The sequence below is a fragment of the Prionailurus bengalensis genome, chromosome C1 (genome assembly GCF_016509475.1).
Source record: "Prionailurus bengalensis isolate Pbe53 chromosome C1, Fcat_Pben_1.1_paternal_pri, whole genome shotgun sequence".
NCBI classification, from domain to species: Eukaryota; Metazoa; Chordata; class Mammalia; order Carnivora; family Felidae; genus Prionailurus; species Prionailurus bengalensis.
Genome location: NC_057345.1, coordinates 73,776,660 through 73,800,241, shown reverse-complemented (window position 1 = coordinate 73,800,241; position 23,582 = coordinate 73,776,660). Strand labels below are relative to the sequence as shown.

The 23,582-nt window shown below is 37.6% G+C and overlaps 1 protein-coding gene across 2 annotated transcripts in view; it reads right to left on the bottom strand.

Moving 5' to 3' along the window:
* Positions 1–23,582, bottom strand: part of HS2ST1 (heparan sulfate 2-O-sulfotransferase 1) — a 175,059-nt gene that overhangs the window by 11,400 nt on the left and 140,077 nt on the right. For both annotated transcript variants that reach the window (XM_043575498.1, XM_043575497.1), the window contains exons 3-4: positions 15,135–15,220; positions 5,861–5,999 (exon numbers count right to left, since the gene is read on the bottom strand). In XM_043575498.1, coding sequence (XP_043431433.1) covers positions 5,861–5,999; positions 15,135–15,220 — 225 coding nt within the window. The remainder of the gene's footprint in view (positions 1–5,860; positions 6,000–15,134; positions 15,221–23,582) is intronic.

Genomic DNA, 23,582 nt, shown 5'->3' with positions numbered 1-23,582 from the left:
TCTATACATAAATCTTTTTCTCTTATAAAATTTCAAGTCCTTAAGATAAAAGGCAAAAACAAATAAAAACACTCCAGACTCTGTTCCTCTCCCACAAAACCTGGTTCAGTACACCAAAGAAACAAAAAATTATGATCACCTTTTTCACTTAAAAGCCATCTTTGTTTAGAAAGAACAATTTTTTGTCAACAAGATACAGATATTTTTAAAAGCATGCAACTCCAAATATTCTCTAGACTATTTAGATTATTGGTTTAGATACTTCACTCTTAAAATTGAAGTTTAAAAAAATTAATCAAAATTTGATGCTTGATAGTGATGACAATTATATTTACATTCAAACTCTTTTCTGCAAATGAACTTACATAGAAAACCAAAGCTAAGAGTAAGCTCCCTCAATTTCCTGCTTAGACAAAAGCTTATCTGCATCGCTAGCCCCCTGCTGCCCTCATATTTAAGGAGGTGTTTCCTTCTCCTATCTTTGAATACCATCCTCACCCCTTTCTAAGACCCTGCTCCATCAATTTTCTCTACTCTCCTGTATCACCCATCACCCCTGCTCCCTTTGGATACATAATATGCCCAAGTGTCTGTCATCTTAAAGAAACATTTCCTGATGTGTTTTGTTCCTCCTAAAGCCAAACTTCTATCTCAAGAGTAGTCTTTCCTCTCAGTCTTAACTTCATTTCTCAGTTACTCCTTGACCCTTTGGATTCTACTTATATTACTTTCTCAAACATCCCTAATGACCTCTCCATTGACAAATCTAAGGGACAGTTTTAAATCCACAATGCGCTAACTTCTTTGCAATGGAAATTATTTTCCCATCTATTTCAAGGACCTCATTCAAGGACCTGATTCTCTGGACCTCAGTCCCCCTGGCCGTGCTCCTCTTTCTCTGCCTACCCCTTAAACGCCAGCAGTCCCCAGAACTACATACTTGCTCCCCCTCATTTTCTTCTTTCTTTTTCATTTGGTCCTCTTTTCACATTCTATATGTCTTCCAAGTGCAATTTCATTCAATCTCTTGTTTCAATTCCCACCTAATGTTGCTAACTCCCAAATCTATAGTTTAGTTTAGACCTATTTCTTGAGATACAAATACAATTTCTAGTGGCTAACTCCACTTACTTCTACATGACTAAAGATAATGTCCAGTTTGAACTCATCATCTCTTTCTTAAACTCCTGTTTTCTCTCTTTTGGTGAAAGGAAACACCTATGGTTCAATCAGAAACCTGGGAAGAAGACAAGTGAAGGCTGACTCTGGGTTGTGTACCTTTTACTGAGCTGTAAAGAATTATATTGCTTTCCTGTGATGCTTTTTCTATATAATAAAATACTTTCTATGCAAACAGTAATTTCTCACATGCCTTTATGAGACAGAATAGTAAAATTCATGCTCTATATACAAACCATGGTCAGGGGGTTGTGAATTGCTAAGAACTTCGGAGGCGATATTTTGTAAGTTAATGGCAGGATCAGGTAGTACAGATTTCTTCTCAACTCATTACTATCTTTTATAAGTTAACACATATTTTTAGGTAGAATATTCTAAATTCACTATTATCCAGCAGCTGTCAATTAAGTCTAGTTAATTTAGAGTAAGAAATAAAAAGAATACAAACTGGGGTAGGAATTGTAATCCCTGGGACCACTGAGTACTTAACAACATAAACTGACTCTCCTTCAGACTGTTATTTACAGCAAGTTAACTACTCTAAGAATAACCCCACCTTGGTGTTCTGCTAATAAAACAATAGTTAATAAAAAAATGTTTAACAATCTATAGGGGAGTTCAAACCTGAAAGATTCATAAAATAAATTTTACATATTTAGAAAATGTGAGTGATGAGAATTATAGGTGCAGTTAATATTATTTAGAAGCCACAGGAAGGCCTACATTGAAAGAAGGACTGAGAGACAAACCATGGTTATTCAAACTTGGATATTTGGTAGATATTTTCTCCAAATCAACAGTGTACCTGTCACTCGGCAGAAAACGACAGTGTTAGTAGCTCAGTGTTTTCAAATGGTGACATCTGGCAATGTCTGGAGACATTTTTGGTTTTCACAGTGGGTGGCGGTGGGGGGGGGGGGAAGGGGGGACAGGATGCTGCTAGTCAATGATCAGAGCTGCTGGTAAACATCCTACATGTATAGGCAGCCCCTCACAACAAGCAGTTGTCTGGCCCAAAACAACAGTGTTGAGGCTGAGAATTCTGTGGCAGTGACAAAAGTTAAGCTTTCAAACAAAAAAATAAAATTTCAGAAAACTTGATCTGCCACCGTTAAGTTTGACAGTTTCCCAATACTTAAAGACTTCTCTGATGTGATCAGTGGTGATATTAATGAATAGTCTTATATTCTGGTACTATATAATCAAATACGTCAACATTTGGAAGGTCCACATAACTCAGTGTGTGTGAATATGTTTCCAATGACCAATGCATGATGTTACAAAATTATGCTCTGTTAAAAAATCCATTCAAAGTATAAAATGTATCAATGGATTTTAACGTAGCAGAGCATAAAAAGTTCACTGCTGTGTTTTCAGATTCCACACTTCAAAGACTTTAAGAAACTACTACTTGCCAGATTTTAGTGTAATATTAAGAAGAACATCTATAATCTTCTAAAAAGGCTATTAAAATCCTCCCTTTTCCAATTACGTATCTGTGCAAATCTGGGTTTTCTTTATATACTTCAACCAAAGGAACATATTCAACAGACTGGTTCAGTAGCAAATATGAAAATCCAACTGTCCATATTAAGCCAGATATTGTAAAAAAACCTTGCAAAAATGTAAGATACAACTCTGTATTTTTTTGAAAATGGTTATTTGCACTAAAATATATTATTTATGATACCATATGATGGGCTTCCAACTGTTACCTTTAAATTAATATTTTCTAACTTTCCCAGCAAATTGATACATTTATTGATACTGCTAAATATCAACAGCTGTAACCCACACAAACAAAAGCTTTTTCCAGATCCTTAATAATTTTTAAGAGCAAAAGGAGATCTGACACTATGAAGTTTGAGAATCACTGATTTCTCTATATAGGTTTTTATTGCTTATCTTTAGGTTATTTAATATCCCTACTTTCCAGATGCTGGCCAGAGATTATACTAAAGCAAAACTCCAGTTACAAAATACAAAGAACAGAGTATTTGAAATTTCCCAAATAAATCTTTTGTTCCTTACAAGATCAACTGAAAGCTGTCATAGGCATGCATATGCCTGAAATGTGTTTGAAATGACTGTTTGGCAGTGTAAGGAGGGAGCAATGTAGATTACGGAGTACTGCAGTTTAAAACATAATAGTTGCATATTATCTGATATGCTTCCAAGCATCACTTGAGATGTCAACAATATACAGTTTAATGGAAGTGAAGCCAATGCAAGGTATTTCCAACCTTTGCCAGGTACTTCCTGCGTCATTACAGCCACCTTTTAATCCCCCTTATCTTCAAGTGCCCTGCCATTTAAAAAATGTTATATGCCATGCAGTCTTATCAACTCTATGGATACGAGTTTATTAATTAATGAAAGCTCTTGCCAGTTAGATATGGAGTTATTTGTAATAAAACAACATCATACAGGTTTAGGTCCGAGAATGTTGCCAACACCTGTGTCATGAGAAAGAAGCCAAATTATTAAAAATGTATATTTCAATACGTTTCAAGACCAAAAAGTCCATTTTGCCTATCATAAGATGAAGTAATTGTTGTAATAAAGCATTTGTATACGGCCCTGTACTCATGAGAATTAAGGTAATAGCACTGTGTTGATGTTACTAATATTACATCTAAATACAGATATGTATTAATATGTATTTTATGATGACATAAAAAGACAAAAACAAAAATAAACCAAGCCCTATAATATCAGGGGGAAGAATGTTAAGTCTCTAGGCTTGAGAGGGCATATCTACTTGAAACTTTCAAATATGAAAGCAAAATGCCTGAAGTTTTCTGTGGGCATTGAAAATGCCACTTTGGAACAACTCTCACATACAAATGTTGGGTAGCATCTGGCATTCCCTCCCTCCTTTATAAAGGGTACAGGGGGCTTAAGACTGTGAGCTCTGGAATTAGAGTACTTGGGTTTAAATTCCAGCTCTATCATTTACTGGTAGCGTTAACACTGGGCATGGTACTTAACCTTTCTGTGCCTCAACTTCCCCATCTGTAAAGTGGAGACAATAACAGTACCCACCCTACAGAAATGCTGTACAGGCTACCTGAAAAAAATACATATATATAAGTTAAAACAGTACCTGATGCACAATAAGCACTCAATAGATGTGAACTATTATTGTTGTTATATTAAGTGTTATTATTACCTAATTCCCCAAACTACATAGGGCAGCAACCACTAAACCATGGTATCCAGGGCTGACAGTGACAGTGCATGTAGGAACCTCTGTGACTGTAAATCTTTTCCTTAGTGACATTAATATTCCTTTGGTCAAAGGAGGGAGATGAATACTAACATTTACTGAGTAAAAAGAGTGTAAATGAGAAGGCTAAACTTTTAAAACACTAAAGGAAGGAAAGGAGAAAGAAGCATTAAAGTGAATTTAGAAATAACTATCAATAAATTGTGAAGTACTAGGTCACAAAAGAGTTTTATTATTAGATTTTATAAACAAAGTAAATAAAAGAAAATCACCCGCTCACGTGACACAGAAAGCCCATCTAACTTAAGAGAAAAAGTAATTGTTGGATGTTAATTATTATATCCAGTATCTAGCATCATGACTACGCAATTCTTTACGTAAAAGAATACATTAAAAGGTGTAGAAATCACTCATTCAACTCATTTGCCAGGCACTTAACAGATGAACTGGGCACTGTGCTAAACACTAGGGAAACAGGGAGGAATGAAATACAGCCCCTGCTTCAGGGAGTTGACAAGCTTTTAGAGAAGACATACATGTAAACAAATAACTCAAATATCACAAATAAATGCTTTAAAAAAGGGTCTGAATGGAGTGCCCTGGGAGCCTTAAAAAGGACACGGCTAACTGCTTATGGGGCACCAGAAAAGACTTTGTCTAACAGTTAACATTTGAGCTGGACCTTAAAAGTGGACAGTTTTCCAGAGTGAAGGAGAGACATTCTAAATATGGGGACAACACGTGTGCCAAAATTATGAAGGAATAATAAGTTTGGAGGACGGTGACATTTCATGTGGCTGAAGCACCGGGTGCCTGAGGGAAAATGAGGCAGGAGAAGTCGGTCTTGGGTTTCATCAGATGGTGTCTCCTGTGCCTTGGGCAGACTTGTGAGCAATGGGGTCCCAGTAAAGGTGTTCCACCAGAAAACTGACAAATCAGTTTGGTTTCTCAGAAAAATAACTCTGGTGCTACTCTGGAGGAGCACTTAAATAGAAGGCAACCCAAATCTGAATGTGCTTATTAATAAGTAAGATTATTCGCATCTTGCTTGAAGAAAACAGCTGCTTTGGCGAAACAGTGTTCCTAAACCAATGAGCACAAATCAATATAAACTGCCATCATTAAGACTAAGAGAACCAAAGTACTTACTCAAAACCATCATACGAATGAATAATTATAATGGTCTCATAGAAAACGGTTAGTTAGGACTATTGTAAAAGAAATATTCAGCTCTAGAACTAAGGTAAAATATTTTTTAAATGACAAAAAATAATGTGTACTCCAAAATATCAACTATATTTTACTTTTGCTTCTTCATACTTTTGGGTTCTTTTCAAAATTTCCACAATAAGCTAGTAGTACCTTCATAATGAATAATAAATTTTAAAGGCAATTATTCATTGCAGTTGATAAACAATTACCTTCATAAACATCTTAAAACTTAACTATTACCTTTTTGTCTCCTTGTTTTCGTCTTCTTAACCCTGGTCTATAATCATCTCCGAATCTCAGAAAATAATAGTAAGAAACTAGCCTCTCAATAGGATCCCTTATAACATTAATGTAAATTGGCTTCTTCTTCACACCAAATCTGAAACAGAACAAAATGTAAAAGGTGAAATCTATATTGTCATTTGTTTTGGGGTGTCCTGAAATTGTAAGTTTGAGGTATTACTTCTATACGGAAAGAAGAATGTGCATTTATTTAAATAAAATAGACTATGTGGAGATTAGGAAACAGTTTATGATTATTTGTTACAATATAATAACCAGGAAATAAGAATTTAAAAATCACTGCTTAAGATAAAGAAGGGAAATTTGAACAAAAATAATTTTTTAAAATTTTACTGGCAAGAATTACATAAAACATCTTAATTTTATATAGCAATGATTTCTCATCTCTGGCCCACCAAACCAGGCAAACATTATCAACGGATACAGCATTAAGTCCACACAATATGACCACTGGAGTCAACCTTCTGCTCTTGCTGATTTTATTTTTATTATTATTTTTTTAAATCATCATTTATTTTTGAGAGAGAAAGAGAGAGCGTGAGCTAGAGAGGGGCAGAGAGAGAGGGAGACACAAAATCTGAAGCAGGCTCCAGGCTCCAGGCTCCGAGCTGTCAGCACAGAGCCCGACACAGGGCTCAAACTCATGGACCGCGAGATCATGACCTGAGCTGAAGTCGGACGCTTAACCAACTGAGCCACCCAGGCGCCCCATGCTCTTGCTGATTTTAAAGACAAGAGTGAAAGCCATTTGGTTTCAGCACTGTTTCCTTGGGGAATGAGAAAGAGTTGAAGGAACAAAGGAAACACAGAAGGCTTTTACTTTAGCAACCCATGCAGCCCCTAGAATTGTCCAGCTGGCTCCTGTTCTAACATCCTCACTTGTCCCAGTCTTGAAACCTTCGTGTTATCTTGATCTCTACTTTCCTTTATTCTTCACTTAGTACAGTTACCAAGTCCTTTGATTTTTTTCTGCTGTTGGCTTCCCCACAGATCTGACCTGTCCTCATCATTCCCTTCCTTTCCACCACCGTCCTCTCCCAAGGTCTCTGGTTTAGATTACTGCAATAACCTTGCTGGTTTTCTTGCATCAGTGTTTCTCCCTTCCAACCTACCTTTTAGAGCAATTCCCAACTGATATTCCTAAAACACCATTTATTAGATCACTCTTCTTAGAAACATGAAATAACTCTACTGTTTATGTTGACATCGAATCCAAACTCCTTTGCCTGGCTGCTAATGTCTTCTGGCCTATGTCTCAGGCACCACCTTATTGACCTAACTGTATTCTTAACTGTCCTCAAAGAAGAAGCCAGCTATCTGTTATGGTTAGGCCCACCTCTTCTACCTCCCCCAACCTGTCACAGTTACTCCTCTTCCTCCTTGCGTGCCTTCGCTCATTCGGTCTTCCTTAATCAGAATGCCAGTCTCATTTTTTCCATTTTTTTCTGTCACATTAATTAATTTAAAGAAATATTTTTTTGCATATGCCAGCACTATTATAATATGAAGAGTACGGCCATGGGGAAAAAAATTCCTTGGTTTTGTGGAGCCAACACTCTACTTGGGAGAGACAACATAAACATAGTAAAAAGTACTAAGGAAAAGAATGAAGGGAAAGGAACAGGGACTGCCAGGAGAGGTGGGAAGAGTACAATTCAGAAATAGGGTTTTCCAGGAGGGCTTCACTAGTATTAGGTGATGATAGGAGGGAGCCATGTAGATGAAAGTGTTCCAGGAAGATGGAACTCCAGGAGTATGAAGCCCTTTAAGCAGCTAGGTGCCAGGTGTTCTCAAGGAATAGCAAGATGGGCCTGGCTGCAGCAGAATCAGAAATGGAGAGAGAAGGGGGTGGGGTGGAGGAAATGCAGATCATGTGGGCCCCGTAGATCTTTATGAGCATCAGGACGGCAGCCTGACTGAGTCAGCAGGGAAGTATCATTATGGGATGTAATATACAGCATGGTGACTGTGGTTACCAACACTGTATGGTAAACTTGAAAGTTGCTATGAGAATAGATTTTTGAAAAGTTCTCACCGTAACAGCAGCAACAAGATGGAAATTATTTGAGGGGAAGGATGTGTTAACTAACCTTATTGTGGTAAACATTTTACAATATATACGTGCATCAAATCATCACCTTGTACGCTTTGAACTTACACAACGTATATCAATATATCTCAATAAAGCAGGAGGGGAAAAAACAACCATTGGCTGCTGTTTTGGAGCAAACACAGAGGGCCAATAATGCAATCTTGTAAAGTCTAGACAGCCTGTGGCACACGGTACTATCTGCTTTCACGGACACCTGCACCCAGGAGCTACTGCTCTCAGGCAAGTCTATCCATTGCTTATCTTACTCGTGCTTGTCTTATAAGTTGAGAATTTTCTCCTTAGCACCATGATCAACCATTTGAGAATAGGCAGAGTACTCTACATTTCTTTTTATAGGTTTCACAAGGCCTAGTATACATAAATACTTGCCCACTGATTAATTAGTACTAATTGGAAAGATTAGAAAAATACTAACAATCTCTCTGAAAATAAGAATCACGATGAGAAATGATACAACTAAGCCTGGGTTGTAGGACTCTGGTAAGAGACAAGTGAAAGTTGCTTATTCTTTTAAACCACTCCTGGTATGTCCACTCATCTGTCCACAGAAACCTTCATTTTAGTGAACAGCTTAGAATTTAAATTTCCCTTCTTACTAAAATCTTTTTCCGAAGGCACTAAAAAGCAAATAGCTAAACTAACCAACCATGTCTCCTCCTTATTTCTGCCTACTGCAATCAATGTCTTACACACAGCGGGCATTCTATAAATGTTTTATACTTAATTCTTAAGCAAATGAGTAGTGAAAGAGACTACAGATAAGAGAAAAAGCAAGGTGCCTGGATAACTGGATTCTTTCAGTCTCTAAATTACTGAAAATTAACTAAACAGGAAGTTTCTAACCTACAAATAAGCTGTATTCTACAAGAACCGTTGTGTGTGTAAAAAGTGGTCAGCTGTCTTGAATTTCAGTTCTTTTCTCACCATTAACACTTAAGGGCACTAAAATTTGTGTTCACATGGAAATACTGAAAACTACACAGAATCCTTTTGTAAAACATTAATTACAATATTACAGTTGTGAATTGTTGATCAGAATTGGGATGCATTTTTTTAAGTGAACAACTCATAAAACTATAAAACCAATAATGCAGTAAAAATGTTTTTCACAATGTTTTAAAAGAGGAAACAATATCATTCCAAATATATGGCACTGTCACACTGGGTATTACAGTAGAAGCTCCGTGAGGGCAGGACTGTTTCCCTCTTGTTCATGGCTTTGTTCCTAGTATTCAGCACAGTGCCAGACATACAAGTGTCAAATATCACAGAATTACATTGAACAGACTATTGGCAAGTAACCACTTAGGAAGACTTTCTGTGGGACAGTGCACTCAGCAGTGAGAAGAGGTGGGGAGGCATCAGGAATACACAGGTGCTACATGAAATAAGTGGAAAGTCTTGTAACAGGAAGCAACAAGGAAGGGAAAGTACAAGATCGTGGGGTAAGGGCTCCAATCTTCAGACTGTGGGATTTCCTGGGAACCCCCTTACCATCTTCTCCATTATTAGCCACTGACGACGCTGAGTCATTCTCTTGGGAATTACCTCCTTCCCATATCATCTTCCACCACTGCTTCCTCTTTTTTCCTTCCCCTTAGTCCCCAACATGTGGGACAGACAGCAATTCTTACCAAGTGGCAGTGAAAAGGGGATATGGCACGTTACCAAATTCTCCTTGCTGTCTGGAAGATGACTTTCTGGAACATGGCTTTGGATGGCAGTTACCTCTATGAAGTATGATTTCAATGAAATACATGTGAACTCATTCTGAAGATGGATAAGACTACTGTTTATAAGGTAGGGTATGGTTATAAGGTAGGATATGGCTATATAGACAAGAAAGCAAGAGATTCTAACAGAAAACAGGCATGGTAAAAACAGCATCTGGACTGTTTAGCTCAGCTGGTTAGGAAACAGGCTTACTTTTAGGTTTGTGGGTTTAATTCTTTTGCCAACCAGGTAGTTTTGTACAGGGGTAAGTGTTCTATGGTTGTAAACTCTGCCTTTAACCTGACCAGGCATCTGAACTGTTCCTCAGGAGGGCTCAGGTGGAAGAAGAGACAACCCATCTTCATTCCAAAAAACATAAACTATTATTATTGACCTGTTAGAACATGATCTTCCTAGGAAAAGAACAGCATCATTTGGTAGGCATCTGTAATGTTCTATAAAGATCAAAAGGCAAAAGTCTAATGTGAGCAGCAGGTTGGTAAGAAGACATTTTAGGAACCTTGCTCTTGCCACATCAGCATATGTGGAGTGACAAAGCATGGACACAAACTCGGCTCGTTTCTTTACAACCACACCCTACATATTTCGGATAGATGAGCAGGCATCAAGAATTGTCAATAGAGCAAGTACATACCCAGAACATCTGAAAGGAACCTTTTCAACAAGCTGGACAGATCTCAAAGAGGGCTGACTAGCCTTCAGGAAGCACAATGCTTTATGATTTCTGCTTCATACTAGGTGTAACATCTCTAGGAAAGCAGCAGTCTCACTGCTTAGATGGGACACTCCCATCTAATATATATTTATTCCGGACTCTCTTAGCCCTAAAGGGTTCACAGAAATTTCAAATCCTCCCCAGTGTGGTAGGTTCCCAGTGTCGTTTTGAAAATAGTATATGACCTGTTGGTATTTGTTGGTTCCGCTGGTGATGTTGTGATTTTTGTAGTAATTATTTATCTCTTAAAAAGGGCATTCATCTACTATGCATCTATTAAAATAGCCCAAATTTTAAAAAAATTAAAAAAAGGTCTAACAATACCAAGTGGTGGCAAGAATACACAGCACCTGGGCCTCCCATACATTGTTGGTGAGATTGCAGAGTAACACAGCCACATGAAAAAAGTTCTGCAGTGTCCTAGAGTTACCATAAAATCTAGCAGTCCCACTTGTAGCTTTTACCCAAGAGAAACGAAGACATACGTTCACATAAAACCTGAGTGCAGGGGCGCCTGGGTGGCTCAGTCGGTTAAGCGTCCGACTTCAGCTCAGGTCATGATCTCACGGATTGTGGGTTCGAGCCCCATGTCAGGCTCTGCGCTGACAGCTCAGAGCCTAGAGCCTGCTTCGGATTCTGTGTCTCCCTCTCTCTCTGTCCCCGCCCTGTGCACGCTCTGTCTCTCTCTCTCTCTCCCTCAAAAATAAATAAAGATTAAAAAACAAAAACACATGAAAACCTATGTGCAAATGTTTCCGCAGCTTTATTCATAATCAACAAAAGCTGGAAACCCAAGTATGCAGAAACTGGTGAATGGATAAAGACTGTGGCATATGCACACAATGGAATACTACTTATCCAAGAATTAACTACCAATATGCATAAATTGGATGCATGTCAAAAGTCTATGCTAAGTGAAAGAAGCCAAACTCAAAAGACCTGGTGACTGACTAAAAAGTATGTGGTGAAGAAAAGGGTTGTCCAAGAGGACTCTAGGTTCTGGCTTCGATGTCTTGATAAATAAACACAGGTAAACTTCCCAAAAGGGAATAATGGAGGCAAACACAAGAGTCTTGAGCAATACCTTAGCTGGGAACAGGAAGGGCCAGCACAGATTCAGGTAGGGAGAAGAAGAAAACACTGGTAGGACAATGTGGTAAATGAAAGGAGACAGAATTTTAAAAGAACGTTAACACTGCTTCGCGTGAGACACAGAACCTACTGCTTCATATACATTATCATATTTAATCCTCACAACCACCACGAAGTAGTTACTTTAATTTTCTTCACTTTATAAATGGGGAAAATGCAGACCTGAAGTAACGTGCCGGTAAGGAACCGAAGGGATTTAACTGCAGGTCTGGCTGGCGTCAGAGACAGCTCCCTAGCAGTCTACGGGATCAGTGTTGTAAAAAGGGCTGGTGGTACGAGGTCAATAAAAAGGCAACTCTCGCATATTGCCTGTAATGATTAAAATAAGGAACGTTTCTCTAGTGTTGTGACGTATTTGTTGAAAGCTATAGAAAATGGTGCTGACTTCAACCGGCTCAGGAGAGAATTACAAGGTAAAATGGACAATCTCACATAAATCTATAGACTGACAAACTATATTAGGCCTAAAATATTGTCACTTTATTACTCTCTAGGATACCTTAGACCTAGTGAAGCACTCAGTTATGTGTCTCTTGTCCTGACGTATCTGTGCTTTACTGATTGACCTTAATTGTTCTGAAAAAGACAACAGGGGTGATGTGGACAAACCAAATGACAGTGATAAAAACCCACACTCTTTCCTGGGGACAACCACAAAGGTACACACCTGACATGTACCTGAATAAAACTGCTGTACCAAAAATCATTTCCAAATAGCTAAGACAGATACCGACATATTAGCCATAGGTAGCTAGGTCATAGACAATCTCAGCAGACTGATCGAAACCAGCATGAACAGTTTTCTTTTAGCTGGATATTATTCACTATAAAGGCAAATGTCACTGAAATAAACCAAAGAGATGTTCTAATGTTTTTATTTTGTAAAATCTGAAAAAAATCAAAGTGGAGGTAATAGATGGTGCTGGTTAGGAGTATGAATTTAAAAGGGAGGATGATCTGTAAGATTTTCACTGTTTATAATAAAACATAATTCCGGGGGGAAAATGGGGCTTCCGTGAACTCACTGAAGACAAGAACTACAACTTATTCAACTTCATGTGGCCTATACTCTAGGACATTTTGAAAATGTCCAACCTATACAATTTTTTAAGTGGAAAATTTCTACATTCATGACATTAATGATATCTGCATTATTTTAAAATTATGGTGTTCACTAACTGAACAGAAAAAAAACGTAATTGTACACTAAAAAGAATGAGGAAATATGCTAAAAAAAATCGAGAGTAAAAAAAATCAAGAATAAGACTAAAACAGAAAGGAGCAAGACAGGACAGGAATACAAACTTGGAACAAAGATATTTCTGTTATTATGCTAAAGTCCTGAATCAAACCAGATAAATATAACCAAAACATGGCTTGAGCACATATAGGCTTACATATAAAATGTGTGTTTCTTAGTGATTGGTCTAAACCAGAAACCACTTTTCATTTTTGATTTCTTTATCTTGCTTCCTGGGTTTCTGGGGACATACTGAGTTTATATGCTTTTCAGGGACTCTTTTAAAACAAATGAAAAGCTATGTGATTAAATATTTCTTTCACCAAATTCAACTGTTTTCTCCTAAAGGCAAGTATTTTAGTGGACTCCACACAGTACTATGGCAGTCCAGAATACATTTTGAAGAATAAAGTATTTTAAAAATTAGTAAGGTTATGTTTCTTTCCTCTTAGTCATTCACGGTGAGTATGCCTGTTACACTAAAATTTATTTTAAAAGATACTAGTTACATCTACCATAGTTCTTGATGATATACATCAAAATACATTTCCTCTAGGTGATTTCTTTTAGGTGTTTATTTAAAATCTTGTAAAAGTCCGTTGAAATATGTTACAATATTTTTAACCTCTAATAGCATGAGACCCATTATGAAAATACTCAAAATCTTAAATATTCGTTAGTATTTAATAAATGAGATTAATCTTTTCAAGAAATTTTGTAACTTTTTCATCTGCAAGAACCCTAGCATATACCAGAGCTTCAAGTACAAGACTTTTGCCAAAAGCAAAAGCACTCAATATATTATTTTAATAATGGAAACCTCAAGTATTAGAAACCAAGCTGTATTTGGAAAAAATAAATCATTTAGGTGAAAGAGTAACAAACATTCAATTGAAGGATAATGCAGCCCTCAGGGAAAATATGCATATGAATCGAGTTTATGAAATTGGTTCAGTGCCTCTGCAAGGAAAAAATAATTAGTTTATTTTAAAGCTGCCCATAAAATGTCTTCAATATTGCATTATGAATTATTTACAGAAAAATGTACATCTAACTTTAAAGCTACCATTTTACTGAAACATCTTGAGTACTGTGGAGCTAGAAATAAGAATATATTATTTCATGTACATAATATTCTGGAGATTCCCTTTTAATTACATGCTTTTCAAAAAGTTAAAGTTTAGTATCTGAATCAGTAATAATTCACTCAACTCTTTTTCTTTTCAAATTCAAGAAGTTAAAATGACTGGGATATCAATTTAATTTTCAAATTTTACACAGAATGTTCTCTGGAGTTGACAAACACATGACAGTATATTACTTTGAAGTCATGACTGCTAATGAAATGACTGAGGGGACCATGTCTGAGTTTCAATCATTTTAAAAATACATTTTAGATGTGTCTTTGAAGTTAGTACAGGTTATTGAGGAAAAGATTTGGATTTGAGGTTTTACTATATACTGCTACACTATGTGCTGTGAAAAAACATTCAAATGGATTCACAGAGTAGCCCATGTTTAGAATACACCTTGTGCCCAGTTTGTGGAACAGAATCTTAATATGGCACAGACTCCAGGGGGAGCCACACAGGACTTGCATACCATGCAAATGCCTGGAGTTTTATGAACTTTTCTTGAGAGAATTATGATAGGAATACCCTGAACCCATTCCACCCCAAAAATATGGAAAATGAGAATTATTTATCTCGTTTCAGACAAATCACCATAAAGGAAAATCACCATCTTTTTAAGAGTGTCTTTTGAATACACCACAATTTTAAAACAAACACAAGGTGGCCTAAAAGAAAGTGTATACTTTTCTATGTCTTGGCTGAAATGCAGAGGCACTGGGTAACCAAAAAGTGTGTGATGGGGTTCTCTGCTTTCTCAGTTCTCGGTCAATGATGTGTTAAGTCAGAATCTGGCCTCTAGGTTAAAACGTGGGGCTCTCCTAAAATAGTGTCATTTGGTTGTAAAAGACACATAAACAGAATAATGATAAATAACTTTAAAGAGTATTACTTGCTTTTAGTCTAATTTGAATTTCCAAAATTAATATGACAATTTTCAATTTATGAACACTAGAGGGCAGTAAAACACTAGAAGGTATATTTAAATTACATTATCTAAAAGTGGCAAAGGCAAGCCAGTAGTACATTTTTAAAAATCAAAATAGTAACAATTTAATACATTTGTGTCTTTTTAGGTTGCTAAGGTACAAAGCATTCTTCACTGTGTCATTTCAGGTATAACTTACTTTGCAAAATCCAAATAAGAAACATGTCCATGATAAAACCCTGGTTTCATCTCTTTCCAGGAAGTTATATTCTTTACAAAGCGTACCTAAAATAGGAGAACACACTCATTACTTAAGTTCAACTTAAAGAAAAATGAAATTTGATGATAGTAAAATAGTTTCCATTTAGGCTTTTAAAACAAATCACACCAGTTTGACAATTACAGAGCTTGAAACACAGGTTTCAACTAAGGAGAGCACAGTGTGATCTGTAATTACCAATTCATCATAGAGAGAGCTATTATCACCACACTCAGAAAAGAGTGAGACAGAAGCCTGAAAAACCCACACAATGCAATCATTTACAATGCTGCACAGTGAGTAATTCACAAGGGGTGAGGGGAGGGTAGGTACCAACACACGCGCTCAAGTCTGTTTTTGACTCCCAGAAACTCATTATTCACAAAAAATCGTATTAATGGCTCAACGAATGAAACAAAAAGTAATCCTTAAACCAAAATGATTAAAGATGATGATTAATCAGAGAACTTTAAAGAACTAAAGATATCATAAGATTGTTGATAAAAAAGGTTAATAAAATTAGAGATGTGATATAGAAAAAATTTTTTAAAATCTAAATATGTCACTATCACTATTTTAATTTGCTGGAATTAAAAGTATGCAAAAGATTAGTTAATAAAAAAATTCTTTTACTGCAAATATATTTTAAAAATTTAAAGAACTGGTTAATACAGAACTTGATAAGCCTAAGTATCACCAGCTATAAAAGAGCAGTGATACACAATTTCTCAAAGAAAAATGGCATCTGTTTTTGATAAGCAAATTTCTGAATGATAAACAGCAAGTGGCTAAGAATCTTCTAGGGACTAGATATAGTGTAGGGGCGGGTTAGGGGGTAGAGAAGGGCTAATGAGTAGGGGGCCCAGCACCCTAAACTGCACTGAAAGCATCTGCAAGCTGTGACCACAGCCTCTAAAGCACAGGCCTATCAATTGCATACTTCTGACAATTTATCAATCTTTCATTTACATTTTAGAGTAGTCATATGGAAATATTCTGGACCACTTCTACCAGATTAGTCAATAAATTAATAGCACTGAATGATGATGGCTGCCTCCTAGAAAAGGCCTGTTGGTAGGGCAGAGCACAAAACAGTGCAGAAGCAGCCATATGTCAGAGAATGTGAACTAGGGAAAAACAGAAGGTTCTGAGGAAATTTATTTTTTAGGGGAAGCATTAATAACTCATATGCTAACAGAAATAGAGTTCTGGGGTGCCTGGGTGGCTCAGTCAGGTGAGCGTCTGACTGCGGCTCAGGTCATGATCTCGCAGTTGACAAGTTCGAGCCCCCACATTGGACTCTGTGCTGACAGCCTAGAGCCTGCTTTGGATTCTGTGTCTCCCTCTCTCTCTGCCCCTCCCCCGCTCATGCTCTGTCTTAAAGATAAACAAACATTAAAAAAAATTAAAAAAGAAAAGAAGTAACAGAGCTCTTGGAAGGGAAGTGATACGAACCTTATCTTCTTATCTTATACACACACAACACCCTTAAATTAAATCTGAAAACTACTACCATCATGTAGATGATAAAATTATGTTGCCTTAGAAAATACACCTGAGTGCCCCATAGTTGGTTGAGCATCCAACTCTTGACATCGGCTCAGTTCATGATCCCAGTGGGATCGAGACCCATGTCAGGCTCTAAGCTGAGTGTGGAGCCTGCTTGAGATTCTCATATTCTCGTATTCTCTCTCTCTCTCCCCCTGCTCTCCCCAACTTGTTTTCTCTCAAAAAAAAAAAAATACAAAATTATATTTTAGCAGATATTTATGATTGTTCCCCACCAAAAAAAAAAAAAAAAAAAAAAAAAAAGAGCCAAATGTGTGATTTGGGCTTCTCATGTTCTTTCCTATCTGTTTAAGGAAGGCACCAAATAAAATATCAAATTGCAAATGAAAAACAAACAGAAAATGAAAAATTAGATAACCCAAAAACTGAATCCTTAAAAAATTTTACATGTTGAATATGAAAAGTCCTTATAACTGCCATTTACTAGTAAATTATTTCATATAAGCTTTTGCTTCTGTGAAAATCAGTTCCATTACTTCAGCCGAAAATGAGGGGGAAACAGAAAAGAAGGAAAAGAGAAAAGGAATGGGAAATGGTGGTTTAAGGGTACTTAAGGCATAGTTAGCAACTCAGCTTTATTTCCCAGAAGCCTAGATTTAATGGGGATGTGATGGTGTGGGAGAGAAATGAAAGGAGATGCTAGACTGGAATCTGAGAAAACAGTGTTACATAAACCAAATGTTAGAGCGGATCAATGGTACAAACTGTGAGTACACTGTGGTAAAAGACTCAGGTGGAAATAAGAGTTAGGTATAAATATAAACTTCAAGCATCCCTCATTCTTCCACCTTTCCTAAGGAAGGTCAGGATTAAACTGAACCCTCCTAAGAACATACTTTATCCAGCACGTGTCCTTCAACGTGAGGTGAAGAGCCCAGGAAGCTGGATAATATCTGGACTGCTGCAGGGCTTCTCAAACTCAATGTGCAAATGGATCATCTGGGACTCCTGTTAAAATGCAGATTTTGATTCAGCAGGTCTGGAGTGGGGCCCAAGATTCTGCACTTCTAACAAGTCTCCACATGATGGCACGTCAATGGACCACATGGAGGAGCAAAGCCTCCAGCATGGGTAGGCCCAGGAGCTTCCGCTTGGTTTTATTTACACAAAGCTTGTTTTCGTAGTGCTTTGCAGAGGAGGCCCTGAGGTGTATAAAAGCTCTTCAGCAAAGATATAGCTCATATTCACTGCTTTTATAATAAGGGAAAAAAAGTGTACTGAAATAGAGTGAACTTTTAAAGACTGCCTTGTAAGCTCCCACAGTACATAAAACAGAAGTGAGGACAGGGGCAGAATAAACCCTGCTTACTCAGTCTCCTCCTTCCCACGCAGTGATGCCTGGAGCATACTAGAACCAAAGGATTCCAAGAAACACTATTTAAAAGCGAATAGAGGGGCGCCTGGTGGCTCAGTCGTTAAGCGTCCAACTTCAGCTCAGGTCATGATCTCACGGTTCATGGACTGGAGCCCCGGGTCGGGCTCAGTGCTGACAGCTCGGAGCCTGAAGCCTGCTTCGGATTCTGTGTCTCCCTCTCTCCCACTCTGCTCATACTCTGTCTCTCTCTCAAAAATAAACAAACATTAAAAGAAATTTTTTAAAAACCTAACAGAAATGAGAAAAAGGGTTGTGCCTTCCAGTTGGACTCAGGGAAGTTTAGTGATGGCGGAGAACAGAACAAGGCAGGCATCTTCCACTGTTGTCACCAACCTCAAACGCTCTTGTTTACAAAATCAGCATTTTAGATGTGAAAGGGACTTGGGAGATCCTGTACCCCGTATTTTACAGATAAAAAACCCTGGAGCTCAGGAACCATATACTGTAGATTTTGGTCCAATCATCCTTCTAGGCCACATGCTAACTTCCTTAATACATTATTGTTCAATTTAAACAAGGAGGAAAAAACCCAGAAGGATGTGAAAAGGAGAACAGCATTTGTATCATGTTTCTGATCAACAAACTTGGGCACTGAGAATTTCAGGTTTTATCCACTGCCAGGGAAACCCCTCAGATCCAGTCATTCAAAACTCCTCAACCTACAAGACCTCAAAGCTGTTGACAAAGCTCTCAAAACTGTTTATTTTCCTGATCACATTCATTATACTCTCAGCTTCCAATTCACCCTGTTCACTACTCTCGTATTGGACAACCATTTTTCAACAATGACCGTTGACTTACTCTTGCCTTTTTACTGTCTTGGGTAACCTCAAGGGGTGCTGAACACCGTCAGCCAAAAGTAAGAGACCTGGTTTAAATGTCTATGCAGGATTTTTGAATTTTATTTCCTAAAATCATTCTGAGGTAAATTCACGTGAGTTATTGCTTTTAAATTCTCTACACTATTACTGTTAAAGTCTCTCAAAACACACAGAATCTTCTGCTAATCTCCAACTATGACAACACCGAAGGCTACGTATGTGCATGTGTTTTTTTTTTCCTTTCATCTCACAAACATTTTACCAGGGCGATGTGTTAGTCTCACTAATAAAGCTGTGGCTGATTTACAATCAGCAATAAATCAAAAGATGCTGAGCTGAGATTTACCTTCTCATTACAGGGAAGAAAAAAAGCGCTAAGCAAACAAATGATGTCAATAAGGTTCAAGTGGTGGTTCAGACTAATCTGCAGCGTAGTTGGAGCATTTAGAAGTATCATTTACATACCACTGAAGTTCTATAACCATCCTTTAACCCCCTTTGAGGAACAGTCTTTTTTGACAAGTTTCCTTTTCAAAGTATGAATTTCGCTGCTTGTCCCGAGTTTCCCTGCCTCTCCACTCTCCATCCCCCTTCTCTCCCTCCCTCTGTCAGGAAGCCTCACTGCAGCTCCCACTCTACCACTGGCTGCCTTCTCACCTCTCCTGCACCATTCGCCTTGTCAGTTTCTCTTCTGGCTTTCCTCTGCAGTGGGGCATTCTGCTCCAGACCTTGAGATAAAGCTCCGGAATACAGAGGAGTGAGTGGAAATCGAGATCAGGTGAACAAGCTTCTACAGCAATTCACTGGGTGCACTCTCACCGACTATACTTGGCACTAGTGAAAGGTAAAGGGGTGGGCGAAGGGAGCAAAACATAATAGTGGCAAATGAAGTTAAAGAGACGGAAGACCCTGAAAACAGGGGCTTGGGAAGAAGACATAATGTCACTGTAGTGACTTTACTCAAAGAGTAGTTCCATACCCCCACTGAAATAGGCTATCAAGAAGGATGTTTCAGAAGCAGTTGTTAGATACGCTACATGAAAAGAGATGTTTTTATAGCTAGCCTGAAGCAGATCCGAAACTGTGATTTTTGTCAGATTTTATAACTCAAGCAGAGTCAGGCTAGCAAGTAATCAGAGGAGACCTTTAGGGAAAACCCAAGCAATGTAGTGAGTGGTGCTGTGATTTATTTGCTGGTGGAATCAGACTGAACCAGTGCTACAGGAAAAAGCGAAGGAAGCACCATCTCACAACAGTGCACCTAGACCTACATTCTTAATAAGATTAATCTCAACATTATGATTATCTGAAAGAACTTGTTTTCACTATCTAAAAGTAGCAATGTCATCCTGACAATCCTGGCCAAATTCCAACTTTGTAATTACTACCTAGTGAGCGAATACTACTATTACCTCGGATAATTACTATCTACCAAACTCCTACTCATGCCTATACTTAAAATAAATATCCATTGTACAGCTGTGGGTAGTTTTTCGAGACTAAACTAGAGAGAAAGTTTTCTATGCAAAAAGGAAAAGTGAATAATAACTGGATAAAACATAAGAAAGGTTCGGCAGCAACAGAACACAGTATCTTCACCAAAGTTCAGGATTGTGTTGTTCAGCCTTTCCTTTGCAGGAGGCACAGTGGGTGTGTCTCAAATCACCTGAGGTAAGGGGAGAACACATTGCCATTGATAAAAGGGGCTCATTCTGCCAGTAATTATCATCAGTGGTAGTATGCTCAACTAGGAACTACTTTCAGTACCTAAGTTCATTTGTTCTCTCATTCATTCTTTCAACAAAAATTTTATGGAGCATATATACTATGTCTCAGACACCATTCTAAATACAAGGAATACTGGGGCACCTGGGTGGCTCAGTCAGTTGAGCATCCAACTTCAGGTCAGGTCATGATCTCACAGTCTGCGAGTTCGACCCCACGTCAGGCTTTGTGCTGGCAATGCAGAGCCTTCTATGGATTCTCTGTCTCCCTCTCTCTCTCTGACCCTCCCATGCTCACTCCCTCTCAAAAATAAATAAATATTTTAAAAAATTTAAAGATTAAACACAAGGAACATGGTAATAAATAAAACAGACACGGTTCCTGCCCTTTAGGAGCTTATACAGAGGAAAAGACCAATAGTAAACAAATGAGTAAGTAATAAGAAAGATACAGAAAGAATGCTGATGGTACACAGTAACTTGGAAGAAGTATTTAATATATAGGATGGGTAGTAAGGTTTTTCTGAAAGGATGTCATTGAAGCTGAAATGTTAAAAAGGATAACATGAAGCCAATCAGGAGAAACCAGAACATTCTAAGATGGAATGGTTAAGTGCAGAAGCCTTGAAGTGGAAAAGGACTGGCGCAGACAATGAACCAAAAGGCCAGTGTGTGGCTGGTAAACAAGAGGATACAGCAATGGACGAGGACTAGATTTAAAAGAGCCTGTTGGTCTAGGTAAGGAATCTGGATTTTGTTGGGGAGGTGGGAACATGAATTTAAAGATTAAGCTTCACTATCTTATGAAGATTATAATACGTATGTTCTCATAACCCCACTGAGACCTGTGTTCTAGATATTTTGCTACTTAAACTATAGTTCAAGGACCAGGAGAATCAGTTTTGGCATCAGGTGGAAGATTTTTTAGAAATTCACATTATCAGGTTCCATCTTAGTCTTCTGAATCGAAATCTATACTTTAACTGGTGGCTAATATACACATGACAGGATAAGAAACACTCATCTAAAGTGACGCTTGAAAAATCAGTATCTGCAACTAATCAAATCATAGGCATTAATGCAAAGATCAGAAGGTTAACAGTGAACTAAAAGGAAAAAAAAAATCACTATGTTGTCCTAGAGAGAATGCAAATTCTGGGTATTTTCAATGCTTAGAAAAGGACTAAATATGATCACAAACCTAAACATATGAGTGTAGAAAAGAATTAAGAAAGATCCTAAAAGATGCTGCCACTTAACACCTATTTGACAGTTACTTTAAAGACAAGACGTTCTCTAATGTAGAAGTATGTTCATGATAGCAGAGTAAACTTCATTTTCCAACTACAAGAGCTAAATGATTACCTGTCTCTTGCCAATTCCTGCCTATTCACTGAGTAAGGCACACCTCACAAATATAACTCCCAAGACTGCCTCTGGCTCACTCTCATTGCTTTGTCTTCCCACGCCTCACATTCTCAAATGTTTATCTTTCCAATCCCTTGTTCTAACTTTCCCTCTTCTTTTATTCCAATTTCTTCATTGTGAAAAATCCCTAAACTACAGAAAAGATGAAATAATAATATGGTCAAAATCTGCATACTCATGCACTAAGATTCACTAACTTCACCTTTTGCCACCTTTGCTTATCTCTTTGTTCTTTCTCCATATGCACACACACGCTTAATTTTTTCTGAACCATTTGAAAACAAGTAGCAGACATTTTTGATCAAAGATCCAGTTACAGATCACACATTACGTTTGGTTTTCATGTCTCTTTAGTCTCCTCACCTCTAGAGAGGACTGTCTTGCCTCACCCCCAACCATACCTGATTTAGTTGTCATGATATTGATACCTTAGAAGAGTTCAAGACGATTATTCTAGAGAATGTTCCAACAAGACGGATTTCTCTGTTTCTTTCAAGATTAGGTCTAGATTAAACATTCTGGTAAGAAACATTTTGCATTAAATAATTTTGTGAGAATATCATGAAGTGATACTTCCTTTTTTTTTTTTTTAAAGATTTTTAAGTAATTTCTACACTCAGTGTGGGGCTCAAACTCACAACTCTGAGATCAAGAGCTGAATGCTCTTCTGACTGAGCCAGCCAGGCGCCCCAGATCTTTTCTTTAAACAGTCCTCATAGTTCCTGCATCTATGTTTTATGTTCCGAGTAAATTACAAAGAAGCTTCTTCAAAGATGTGGCCTTGCTTTTTCGTTCCTATTTCAACAAAGAATATAGCACAAACTCTGTATATACTACATACTCAAAAATAAATGAAAACTTGAAAGCAGAGTGGACAACTACTTCTCAGGATGATAGAGTATGCATAGATAGCTATTACCCACTCAGTAGTTTTATATCAGACTCAAAATATTTGGACTTTGCCTCTAAAATTTTTGAGAAAAATAATTAAGCATGTGAACAATTTAGTACAATGCCTAGTACAGTATGTATAAAATACATTTAGGAAAGAACTGGAGCTAAAAAGTATTTCTCTACACAAGCACAATTTAAGTGCTGTTCATCATGTAATCCCACTGCATTTAAGATAGTGTTTATCAGGGCGCCTGGGAGGCTCAGTTGGTTAAGAGTCTGACTTCGGCTCAGGTCATGATCTTGTAGTTCACAGGTTTGAGCCCTGTGTCAGGCTCTGTGCTAACAGCTCAAAGCCTGGAGCCTGCTTCTGATTCTGTGTCTCCCTCTCTCTCTCTGCCCTTCCTCTGCTTGTGCTCTCTCTCTCTCTCTCTCTCAAAAATAAACATTAAAAAAATTTTTTTTTAAATATAGCGCTTTTCTTTTAATGTTCTTTTTGTCTACATGTAACTCATGAGCTATTGAAAGAAAAACAGAAGCTTTAGCTCATCCAAATGTAACTGGGAAAATGTATCACTAC